Source organism: Mustela nigripes, chromosome 10, assembly GCF_022355385.1.
Source record: "Mustela nigripes isolate SB6536 chromosome 10, MUSNIG.SB6536, whole genome shotgun sequence".
Lineage (NCBI taxonomy): Eukaryota > Metazoa > Chordata > Mammalia > Carnivora > Mustelidae > Mustela > Mustela nigripes.
In genome coordinates, this window is record NC_081566.1 from 12,010,513 (window position 1) to 12,022,980 (window position 12,468).

Sequence of the window (12,468 nt, forward strand, 5' to 3'; positions counted from 1 at the left end):
CTCTAAACCATATGTTATAGGAGAGATTTTGTTTAAGTCTTCATAAGTTACCAGGTTTTGTTAAGCAAAGCTGGCTCACCCCAGCTCAGGAGGGCATAGGTTCTGCCAGCTTTCTCCCTGCCAGTCCTTCCCTCCCACCCCTGAACCCCACGGCTGCTTTCCGGACCTGAACCATGAAAATGCCCCTCAGAGACAGGCTGGGTGCTGAGTAATCTGGGCTCCCAGTCATCGTACCTGAAAAACTAGAGTTCTCCGTTTGAAAAGCCTTGTCGGGACCTTTATTATTACCTTATTTTATGTTTCAGTACCCCCAGACATGGAAGGGAAGATTTTTTTGACCCTTGTTAAAAACAAACGTGTTCTTTTGGGTGTGTACATGGAGACAGGTTTGGGCTGCTGAGAGTCCTGTCAGTCGTCAGGGTCATCCTCAGTCCCACTGTGCTCCTGTCAGAAACAAGAGCAGTAAAAACACACACTGGAGTCTGTACGTCCCAGGAAACGGCTTCTGGTTTCCACAGAAACAGCTTCATGGCACTTCTCGCGAGAGGCTGGTTGTGGAATCGCTGCTCTTTTACTTTCTTGCTTTGTTGGTATTTTTTGCCATGTTTTGATTTTATCACACAAGAAAATTTTGAACTAAACTCTGAAAGTCTCCTTGCAGCTCCGGAAGTCCGCTTTCTGCTTCCCTGATGCAAGTAATAATAAAAATAATAATAATAGTTTTATAAAGCAAATGATCTTTTGCACATCAGCTCTTTCGGTTACTGGCAGGAGGACTCCAAAATTTAACTCTCTAAGGTCTGAAAGTATTTCATGAAGGACTCAGTCCTGATGTGAGACGTGTCGTTTCTGCTGCATGCATGCTGTGAAATGTCCCCTGTGACCAGTGACTCCATTCTCATGGCCTCACGACTTCTGTTCTTTCTGTCGTTTTGTTAGCCAGGCTTCCCTTATCCATCCCCTCATCATCACTCCGGCCTGATCTCCTCTCCGATCAACTTTGAGCACATCTATCACATGACTGTTCATTCCGCTGAAAAATTTCTCTCTCCTGATTCCATAAACCCTGAGTATTCCCCGTCTCTGCGCTCTGTCCCTGGTACACCAAGCTTTATGCCTCTGAGGGTATGAACAGCCAAGTCAGGGGTTAACTTCACTAACTGTGTGCGGACCTCTAGCTGGCTTGATCAGTAACTCTGCAGGGGGGCGGGGGGGGGGCATTTTCTGAGCGTGAGTGTCGGCCTTTAGCCTGCTTCTCTTCTGCCAAACCTCGTTCTTCCTCCTCCTCCTCTTCAAGTTCAAGTTTGTTTCCTCTTTTGAGGAAAAACATGAAGACGGGAGGATTTCTCTCTCAGTTTTTAGACAGTGAAGGAGGTATTTTTATGTTTCATAGAAGATTTTTCCATCATGCTTTTCCCTTTCCAGATGCCATCATTAAATATAGCCCCTGCGTGGGTCCTTATTCTGTTTAAACAAAAAAGGAATCCCAGAATTTTCCCATTTTTTAATAGTTCATTAGCCTAGAACTGGTTTAATTCAGAGAAAATATTTTTTCATTTAGTGGCATTCAAGTCTGTGGTAGGGCCTAGCCACAGGCCTTCTTTCCACAATAAACCCCTTTTGAGAAGCTTAAAAATCTCCCAGGTAAAAATTATAATAGTATTAAGGAGTCACAGGATAAATTAGAAAAAGATGATAATCTCACTAGTCTTTGAGGTGCTGCTAGGCCTTTAATTCCAGCCAGAATCCAAGATATAACAACTAAACCAGAGAGAGAACTAACACAAAGGGGCTGCACCGGGGAGGACGGTGGCCGGAGAGCTGGTGGCCATTAGCGGATTGTCCATACTTCCATCAAGAAACATACTTAGCTAACTCCTCAAGAACGTTTTCTCAAGTGCATTTTACAAGTAATATACTTGGATTCTGTCCTGCAAACCCAGGTCCCGCAGCACCCTCTGACCAGCTTTTTATTTGCATAGAAAACTGTAGGCTAAGAAGTTTATTTTTGTATTTTTGTTTGTCTTAGAAAAGTACCCTAAATTTTAATGTTTGAAATGGCATTGCCATGAAGCTGTAATGTCATTGAAGTGTCTTATTTGACACAATAAGATTAGCGATAAAAATAAAGCTTAGTTTGCTTGGTAACAGATGGCAGGGAGTGGTTCCAGAGGAATGTTGTAGAAATTAATTGGCCAGGAGTTTTTCTGTGAAAGATGGCAGAGGTGTTCTGTAAGTCAGTCTTCTGCTGGTTAGAAACACTGTCGTCTTTAAGTTTTCCTCTAATTCAAAGCGTATTGGCGCGTGGAAGACACCAGCAATGGTGGTTTCCTGTCACTTTATGGAAGTTGAACCCCCCATCTTTTGTGGGGGTTTTTTTCTCACAAAACTTGTCTTCTGTGAGTCGGTTTTTCATTGCTTCAGTATTCGGAGTTACTAAACCACTGGTATATTTTTACAGGCCCAATTTATGCTGTTTGTTCTAGGCTAAGACGCCACCAAGGTGTCGTAGGGGTTACGGCAGAAACAGTACAAGTTTAAAGGGTGAAACTGACCTTCCCATCTCTGTCGATGTCTGCTCTGCTGCACTGTGTGCGTGTCTCTGGGGTCTCAGAGGTTGCTTCTCTGTGTGTGAGTGAATGTTAGAATGAGGGCACCGTTTCAGTTTTGTTTTATTTTCTTGGAGGAAAAATAACACACCAAGAATTAAATGGACTTTGCAGACATGATACATGAACTGAAATGGCGGCGGTTGTGTCTGCGACCGGCCGGCTGCCTCTCAGCTGGCACAGCTCTTTGGGATGTAGGACTGGGAGTTCTTCACGTGATACTAACGTGTGTTCTCCTGACTGCTGACCTTGGCTGGTTGTTAGTTGTCTTGACACAACCTTCTCTCAGGCGTCAGCCGCCCCTCCTTCTGGTCTCAAACGTTTGGGTCCATCGAGGCAGCCAAGTGCTTTCCGTTCTCAGCCAAGTCCAGACAGGTCGTCCCCACGCCTCTTCTCTAGCCGAGTGTGACTTTGAAAGTACTCGGGCTCACTTTTCTACCTGGAACCCCAAAACCGTTCCATGACGTGATGGAAAACTTCTCAAACCAGGATTGCCGAGTGAGAGCATCCCGCTGGCCTATGGTGGCTTCGGACGGGCTGTCTGGGACCCAGAGCGTGGCTCTGCCAGCGCCCCCCCCCGCCCCCGGTGTCACCCCTACAGCATTTACTGGAGGAAAATACACTCCTCCCTGCCTTGCCTCCGTGTGGCCTTATTCTGTGGAGCTAGTGGAGCCGTCCTGGTAGAAATCTTGTAGGAAGTGGAAGCTTTGCTTCCAATCTCTGCAAATGTCCATGTAATTCTGTGGTCCGCTGTCGCTCCAGCCGCTAACTTTTACTTAGCTGCTCTCACAACGAAGAGAATTTTTATGTGTTGATAACATTTCAGTATGCGTAAGGATGAGCACTTACGCTGGGTGGGGGTGAGCTTCCTTCTGTCGGGGTGCTGAAGTTCAGGGGCTGGAGGGATCATGCCCTCCCTTGCTCTGTATCACTCTGGTCAAGGTCATTTTTTTATTGAAACCAAAGTGAGCGGTAGATGTCGCGGCAGAGAATCACTTTCTGGCTGGCTGAAGAGTTTCTCTTTATGCTTTGTTTTCAGAACCCCCGGCCCCAGGAGAGTCGCGCGGTGTTCAGCGGCTCTGTCAGTATTCCCTCCATCACCAAATCCCGCCCTGAGCCCGGCCGCTCCATGAGCGCCAGCAGCGGCCTGTCAGCAAGTAAGTGCCGCCCGGGGGTCCCCCATGACCCCTGCCCACCATCGCCTCCCCCACGCGTGCGCACTCCCGGGGGGGCCTAGTGAGCACACAAGCGCCTGTGGAGAAAACCATCACGGGCCCCGTTCGAGCTCACGGTGCCCCCGTGAGACGGACACTTCATACCACAAGCTGTGGTGATCGAGGCTTTGAAGGAAATAAACGGGCCACCACTCGGAGTAAGGAGGTGTAGCCATTGGGGACGAAGTCACACTGAGGGGAATTAGGAGGGTCACGGGCCCTCCCTAGGGGTGAAGGCCTGTTGGAGTCGTGTTTGACGACTTGAGAGAAGGCCCGTGTGGCTACCTGGTGGCGGTCAGACAGGGACCCGCAGATAACGCACGAGCGGTGGCAAGGGGCCGATCAAGCAGGGTCGTGCAGAGCAAGCTGAGACATTTTTATTTTATTAGAAACGCAACTGGCAGCCTCTAAAGAATTTGAAGGAGGGAAGGACCTTTATCCGGTTTACATTTTTAAAAACATCCCTCTGACTGCCGGATGGAGACTGGACACAGGGCAAGAGTGGGGCGCACATCCCGCTGGGGCTGTCCGAGTGACCGGTGCAGGGGACAGGCCCGGGGACTGCAGTGGAGGAGGGGAGAAGGGAGACACTCTGGGGTTAAAACAGTAAGGCCTGGCGGGGAGTTAGCTGTGGGAGGTGAGGGACAGGGAAGAGGTTCAGGTGACCCTTGGTTTCCTGCGGGAGCAGAGTGGGGCCAGGGTTCTGGAAGGTTCAAGATCATAGCCGGTGCAGAAGGGGAGGATGTTTGTCCGGTGAACATCCAGTAGACGGCAAGTCTTCTGCTGGGGCGCAAAGGGGACAGTCTCTGGGACCGAGCACCTGCGCTCACGGGGCTCGCCGTCCTTATTGTCGGCCTCTCTCCTTCCACCTGAGCCGCGGCACCTCCTGCGCTCTGCACGGAACCCTGCGCCCGGGGCCGAGAGAGGTCCTGCGCTCTGCACGGAACCCTGCGCCCGGGGCCGAGAGAGGCAACTCTGCCCCGTGCTGGGCTTCCGCTCTGCTGTAGCAGGGAGCGACTTCGGGGCAGCAGGGGCGTCACGGCGGGTTCACTGTCTGCCTGAGAGAAAGTGCCTGGCCACTAACAGCCGCCTGCCTCGGAGTGAGAGGGGTGGACAGAGGCAGCGTTTGACTGATTGCAGCAATTAGAAGTTAGCCTTGTTGCATTCGGAGATCGTTGGTAGTTCCTGGATCATAAGCAGGGAGCGACGTCACACACTCATCATGGCTTCCCCAGTCAGGGGAAGATGGCTTATAGCCAAGGGCTGCTTTTCTGACACTTTCTCAAAAGCAGCATGGTGTTGGCCAAGAGCTCGGAGGTTGTGAGTGGGGGGCACCCCCAGAAGTACAGATGTGTCCATCATAACCATGTGCGGGGCTGAGGCAGCCACCTCTCCAGGAGGGCCACAGTGAGGGGCCTCTGTCCCTGGTCACTGTGTCCATCCACCAGATCTGCACGAACCCCGCAGGCCTGGCCTCCTTGAGGAAGAGGAAGAGGAAGGCCCTCCCAGGAATCCCAAGGGGCATCTGCTGCGTCAGGTGCCTCCTGCTGGCTTTGAGAACAATCCAGCTTATCAGAAGGTTCCAGAAGGTTCCAGAGGACAGCTAGCTGAGAGAGACACAAGAAGTAATAGGGAACCCTGTTGTCTGTCTCCAGAACCAGAAGCACAGATCTTCCAGAGCCAGACTTGGGATGGCTTCACAATGTGAAGTAAAAGCCACACGGGGATTCCCACTATGGCTCTGCTCTGCCCCCCACCCCCCCCAAGGAGGAGGACCCAGTCCTCCCATCAGCAGCAGGCTTGCTAGGGAGCCTGGCCTCTCCTGAGGTCACGCAGACTCAGACACCTCGCCACCTAAGCCAGCGCTCTGTAGAAGAGGCCGTGCCGGAGTGTATGGCCTCAGTTAGCCAGGACCATGGTCCTCAGACCGTCCCCATGCCCCTTTTGCTGGTCAGTCAAAATAGCCCTGCTGTCACGTGTTAACACCAGAGTGGAGGCAAGGAGACGGCAAACGGGGGGTAGCCGGGCACAGGCCCCCGTGTGCACCTGTGGGTCACACCTTGTTCTCCGTGTACCCAGGGCTGTTGTTCCCCCAGATTCCCATACGGGAGAAGTTGTTCTTGTGTCCCCAGATGGAACCGAGACTCAGAAAGGTAACAGAGCCTGCTCAAGGCCACACAGTCAGTAAGCAGAGCAACGGAAGCCTCTGGTGGTATGGATTTCTATTCAGAATGACAAAACTTACACAAAAATAAAATACCATTTCCATGACACTGAAGCGGGCGCTGGATGAGGTGCGCCTTCAGGAAGGCCGTGACCCAAAGACCCAGAAGAGTCCCCTCAGCAAAGTAAGGCGCGCCTCCGCGGCGGCCGTGAAGAGCAGCATGTGTCTAGTGAGAGACCCTGTGCAGCAGGCGCTGGCGGCAGCTTCCTGGGGAGCAGGAGGGTGAGCCCCTGGCTCCCAGCCTGAGGTGCATTCCAGAATCCCCACAAGAGGCTTGAACAGGCACCTCTGAAGTTCTGCCACAATAGGGCCCAGGCATGGGCATTCCCAAGCTCCACGACACATGCTTGGTGTCCACGCGGCATTGGGAGCTGGGGTAGGAGTCATTACGGTGACACACAGGCTGCCTGCAGCCGAGGAGGCCCTGAGCACAGGCATGTCAGGCAGGTTCCTGTCCGCATAGATGAGCACCCCATGTGTCCGTGGTCGTGAGGTACTCGAGGTGCTCGACACGGTCCTCTTGACACAATTACTGAATTCTTAGTGTGAAAACACAGTCTGGATCCTGTATGAAAACCTCAGCAGCCTCTTTAGACCCATGGTCTTAATATGGAAGCTCAAGAGGATTAAAATGTTTTTTAAGCAAAAGCTTAAGGAGGAATACTGAGAGCTTTATATAGGTACGAACAATTCCCCAGTATTTCCAAGGGGTTTTTGTCATCCTTTTCCCTCCTCCAAGTGGTGCTGGCCCCTCCTTTGGGTGCCTCAGCTCTGAGACCAAACTAGAGTATGAATTTGAAGAAACTCACCTCACTTCTGTATTCAAGTACCAGGCTTTTTTCCCCGTGGAATGAAAATGCTTCTCTCGTGTCCCTTTACTTTTCATGCAAATTTTCCAGCAGTGAAGTGATGGCTGCAGAGGCCAGTGGCCTTGAGAAACGGTGTCCCTCAGCGGCTGGCCCCAGGGTCTGCCCAGGTCTCCCCAGTCCGCGCGCTTTCTACAGGGCCGTCCCCTTGTCCGTCTGTGTGCGAAGCCTCACCTGAGTGCCGTCCCACAGGGTCCTCTGCACAGAACGGCAGCGCGTTAAAGAGAGAATTCTCCGGAGGAAGCTACAATGCCAAGTGGCAGCCCATGCCCTCCCCGTCAGAGGGCTCCTTGTCTTCCGGAGGCATGGACCAGGGAAGTGACGCCCCGGCCAGGGACTTTGACGGAGAGGTGAGTGGGGTGTGGGCAGCATCAGCGTCTGATCCGGAGAAGTCCTGTGTAGAGGACTTGTGCCCTTACCGAAGTGATGCCACCACCTCAAGAGTGGCCTCCGCTGCAGCCAGGGGTCCAGGATACAGGGACACGCTTGGCAGGAGGCGGGTTGTGGCGGTGGAGGAGGTCCGGCACGGCCGGTTGCCTGGGCTGCGCACTACACTAAGGCACAGATGTTCTAACAGCTTCTGTGACAGGGACCCACATTTCTAAAGTCCTACAGAAAGGGCTGAACGTTGGCTATCTTGTCTGCCCTTTTTTGGCCTCAGGAAAGGGGCTTCGTTAGGGACAGTAGACCGTTCACACCAGCTTACTTGCTCGGGGTGGCCGCAGGTCACCTGTGCGGGGCTGAGCCCCTCCCGTGCCTCTCGGTCTCACGAACGTCCTCTCACGAACGTCCTCTCGGGGCCCCACAGGACTCGGATTCCCCGAGGCACTCCACAGCTTCCAACAGCTCCAACCTGAGCAGCCCGCCCAGCCCAGTGTCGCCCCGGAAGACCAAGAGCCTCTCCTTGGAGAGCACCGACCGCGGGAGCTGGGACCCGTGAGTGGCTTCGGCGCTCAGAGCGGACGCCGGAGCGGCATCTCCCTCTTGGCCCCTCCACTGCCCTGTCTCCACGTCCGTCCCCCGCCCCTGCCTGGAAGGCCCAGGGCCGGTGGCAAGAGCAGGGTGGGGGCTCGGGGACGCGGACGATCGCACCTGCAGCCCAGCTCCCTGCACCCCCCACCCCGACTTAACAGCAACAACCATCAAGGCAGACTTCCACTGAACAGCTTCGATGAGTATCGATTCCATTTCATCCACTCAGAGTCGCTTCCCATCATCGTGTCCCCCTCCCGAAGGTAGCTCGAGTAGACAGACCTCGCAGACGTGCGCGGGAAGAGCGTCAGGCAGACTGGTTTCCACGGCAGAGTCACGGCGCCCCGGGCAGCGTGTGGGTCCCCCCGCCGGCCCGCACCCTCCTCCAGCGCCCACAGCCAATGTCGACCTGATCGTTGCCAGTAAATCCTTAGTCACTAAAACAGTGCATATTTTACTACAATACAGAGTTTAAATAAGTACACAAATGTAGAGGTTAAATACTGAATGTATATAGTAAAAAGAAGCATCTTGTATTCAGCAAAAGATGGATTCCTATATAAGAGAGAGATCATTTAATTTAAAGAAATGTGTTGTTTCTCGTCTGTTTTCCAGCTAAGTAATTTAAAGGGTAGGAAGGCCTCAAGCTGACATTCTAGACCTCGGTAGATGGAGAGCGCGAAGAGTCAGAGTTCCCTCTCTGGGCTCAGCCACAGTCCCCGGGGGCTTTAGGAAAACATTCCGAAACCCGGTTCAGCCGCTCTGGGCTGTGGCCCGAGCCCAGGCTCAAACCTTAGAAGCCTCTTCAGCAGCAGCGTCAACAGGCGAATTTACTTCCAGGTCTTTCGGTAGCGGCAGAATTTGAACCACACTCCTCAGTTTTCACTGTATTTTGGTATCTCCTGCAGATGAATGTAGAAATGCGATCACCTCCCGGCCCCTCCGCGGAAAGCGTGCAAGGGAAGTTGTGGCTTCTGAAGGTCCCTGAAATGCTTCCTACAGGTCCTTTCCCCGGGGGCTAACCCTGTTTCTCCCTGCGTTGCCTCAAGGTGTCCTTGGCCCCAGCCCCCCTCAGAGAAGCCTGAGAGTTTAATTACCAAATAATAGAAAACCTCAAATGCAAGGACTTGAACAGCCTTAACCAAATACTCTTTCCCGCCCCGGTGGCAAACAGAAGCCCGAGCCGCCAGGCAGGGTCCCCCACGGCACCCCTGCTGTTCCCGCCGAAGCGAGCGCACACCCCGGAGGGCCGCAGTCCTTCACAGTTAGTTCCCAGTTAAGCACATGAGCAGAGAAAGAGAAATAAAAATATCTCATGGGAGTAAAGAGAATCTGGCTCGCTTCCTTTTTATCTAAATTTCTCTGAGGACTAGCAGTGAGCGCACTCTCGGCTTCGGTGAGCGTGAACCGTGTACCCCTGTGGCGCCTCCTTCTCAGCCCCTGAGGCCCGGCGCGGGGAGAGAGGACCCGCGGGGCCGCCTGTGCACGCGGACGACTGCCCATCCTCTCTGCAGCTTTCCGCTTTAGGGAAAGGCGTGTCGTGTGAGATGGGGTTGGGTCGCCAAGGATCAGACCTTGAGCTTGGTACCCCCCGAGGACCCCGTAGCCCCGAGAACTTGGCACTTTCCTGAGGCGAGGGAAGCCCGCCACCAAGGGCCTGTGGCCAGCTGCCTCCTGTCCTCCTGACCCTCCCTGGCCCCTCGCCTCTCCCCTCCCTGGCTTCCCGGCCCTGAGTCCCAGGACTCCGCACTAAGCCATTCGTTGAAGCTTTGACAACTATGTGTGGGTTTGTGTTGCCTGTAGGTGCTTATTTTCCAGAGGATGCTTTTAGGATCCAAGCATCCCCCTGCCTGAGGTGCAGAGAACACTGCAGTGAGTCACAGCAGAAAGGAGAGAACCCCCAAAGATGGTGATGACCCAGGGACCCTGGCACTTTCCGGTAGGTCCCTAGTAGTCGTGAGTCGTCATAGAGCAGCCTCGGATTGGACCCATCCTGACAGCAGGAGTTTGGAGGAGAAACAGTGCCACGGGGAGCCGCTCGGGGCGGGGCGGGGGGCAGCTCTTCCTGCGATAATGACCCTTCTGGGCTTATCCCCTCTCAGGTACGAAGCAGTTACCAGCAGAAGCCTCTGAGAAGAATGGTCTAGAAAAGGCAGGGAATGGGTGCCAGGGAAACAGGAAACCTGCTGATGGTTCAGAGGGGTCAGGAGCCAAGATCAGGGAGGAAGTACTGCTGCCCCGAGTCCTGCTCTCTTCTCTTGCGGGACCTTTTAAAATTACACCCGGCAGCAGGCGCACGTTTCATCGTAGGAAGGACAGACCAGTGAGACGTTTCTCGGCTAGTCCGTGTGTGTTGGTACTTGGTGCTATCTATGTGCAGCCGATTTGTTGTCTACCCTTGAATTCTAACTAAGTCGTGTGTGCTCTGGGTATATAAAAATTATATATATACACATACATTTCTTTTTGCCAAAAACAAAAGCCTTCCTCCTCGTCAAGTGCTCGCTAAAGTAAATTTCACTCTCGGGGTTCTCGGCCCATGCACACACCCCTGCGTCAGCGACGCTCGCCCGCTCTCGGGAGCACGGCGGGAAGGGTCGGGGCCGGCGCTCAAGGGCCCGCCTGGTCGGTTTCCCACGCGGTCCTCATACCCAGGCTTCTGGGAAGAATCTGAAATCCCTGTTATGTTTACAGCAACAATCTGTCGTTCCTGGCCGGCTCTCAGCCTCCCTCTGCCTGTCGTATGGTTAGGGTCCTGTCATTCTGCTACTCAGTGGCCACGTCGACTTCTGTGAAAGCCCGGCTGCACTTCTGTGCACTCTCGGGGCTCCTCCAGAAGAGCCCAGGAGGGCGCGGCGGGCATCGCCAACGCCCGGCACGGCAGGGCCATCTGTCCGTCCGTGGCGGCACTCACTCAGGCTGCGGCCTCCCAGCTGGGCAGACAGGGAAGCAGGCGGGCCCCCGCGCGCCCCAGCCCGGCCCCCGAGTGAGTAGGTAAGCTGCATGACCGATCGCTGCGCCCGGTAGACCTCTTCCCTTGTTCTGACTGGATCATGAGTCCAGATTCTCCGCAGAGTTCTTTCTGGATCAGAGGGCTGGCATCCGCTGGAGCCTTCGGCCTCTTAGCGCTGGCCAGCGGGCCGGCCCTTCCCCCTTTCCCAGGGACGAGTGCCACACGCAAGGAGCCGCGTCACTTATGGGGGCCACTGACGAGAACAAACCTGGAAACTTCATGAAACAAATTTTACCTGCTTTTTTATTTGATAGTGTAATAACATTTATTTTATAAATTTTTTAGGGTTTTTTCCTCATTGTAATATTATTGTACAGTTTTGCATGGCCTAGGTGTAATCATTTTTTTGTTTGTTTGTTTAGAATATAATGCTGACAAATCTGTGTATGGAAGGGAAACATACTGCTTTGGCCTATTTCCTTTTGTTCGGTTTTATGCCCTCGATGTCTTAGGGAGGTTTATAAGCGATTCTCTGCTACCAGACAATGGTGTGGATTCTTTTGCACAGAAATATTTAAGGTGGGATAGTCAAAAATGTAACAAGACTCCTCGCCAATATTTTATGTTGGTATCACTTAATATTAACCAGAATTTGATGTATTGCAATAAAACAGGGAGCTGTTAGACCTGACGGTCTTGTCTTTCTTTCCCTGACGGAAAGGTCTGAGCCGCGGAGGAAAGGTGACTGACTCTCCTCGTCTTCCTAGATCCTGCTCCCGCCAGGCCCCCTCCTCATCCAGTGCCCGCCTTAGCCTGCAGAAGGACGCGGGAGTAGTTTAACCGGGGACTTGACCTAGTTTCCACCCTGTAGCTCAGGTAAGGGCAGCATTCCGTTCTCGTCCGGCCAGCATTTCCAGAACACGCATCAGGCCATGGGTGAGGCCTGGCCTGCTCCGTGTGCACCTGCCCCGCGGGGGACCCTCTGCACAGCCAGACCCCCCCCACCGCATCTGCTTGCTCAGACCAGACGGCAGGCTGGTTTGCTTCTGCTGTCCACGGGCGTCTCGGCTCTCGTCCCCGACTTGGTCAGAACCGCCCGTCTGGGGAAGCGCGGCCAGCCCGCACCAGAGGCCATCTGAAGCCGGCTGCACCTGGTTACCTTGAGGCCCCCTCCCTGGTTCCGAGTCACACGCGATGACCTTCCTGACCTTTCTTGGCAGGTCACTGCTCTGTCAGAGCGCCTTGCTGGAGAGACAGAGCGTGAGCTTAGCTCTCCGTTAAAGGCCAGTGAAAGCTTCTGCTTTGCGGGCTTTGTGGCCACTCTTGTGGCCTCACATGGCCTTAGTGTGGCAACAAATGAACACAGCTGTGTCCCCAGATGGATTGTACATGTAGGCAGAGGGCCCGACCGTGGACCAGTTTGCCGACTCTTGGGGAGCAGAGAGGGCGCTCGGGCCGTGAGGCTGCCCGCCCTGTTCCAGGTCCGGAGTCCGGGGTCCCGGCCTTCACCAGCCACATTGCTCCTGAACCCTGCCAGCCCCCGAATGTCCCAGAAGGCAGAATATATGTAAAAGATGCACAAAAACGGCCTTCCAAAGGGCTGTGACTGCTCTGACAAGGGTTCAGAACA

The 12,468-nt window shown here is 53.8% G+C and overlaps 1 protein-coding gene across 13 annotated transcripts in view; it reads left to right on the forward strand.

Moving 5' to 3' along the window:
• Positions 1 to 11,529, forward strand: part of CDC42BPA (CDC42 binding protein kinase alpha) — a 329,012-nt gene extending 317,483 nt beyond the window's left edge. For 12 of the 13 annotated variants that reach the window (XM_059412582.1, XM_059412585.1, XM_059412586.1 and 9 more), the window contains 3 exons: positions 3,649 to 3,766; positions 7,106 to 7,263; positions 7,722 to 11,529. In XM_059412582.1, the coding sequence (XP_059268565.1) occupies positions 3,649 to 3,766; positions 7,106 to 7,263; positions 7,722 to 7,853 (408 nt within the window). In that variant the 3' untranslated portion in view covers positions 7,854 to 11,529. Of the gene's footprint in view, positions 1 to 939; positions 1,126 to 3,648; positions 3,767 to 7,105; positions 7,264 to 7,721 lie in introns of all 13 variants that reach the window. The other variant, XM_059412594.1, reaches the window with a different exon arrangement.
• Positions 11,530 to 12,468: the final 939 nt, after the last annotated feature.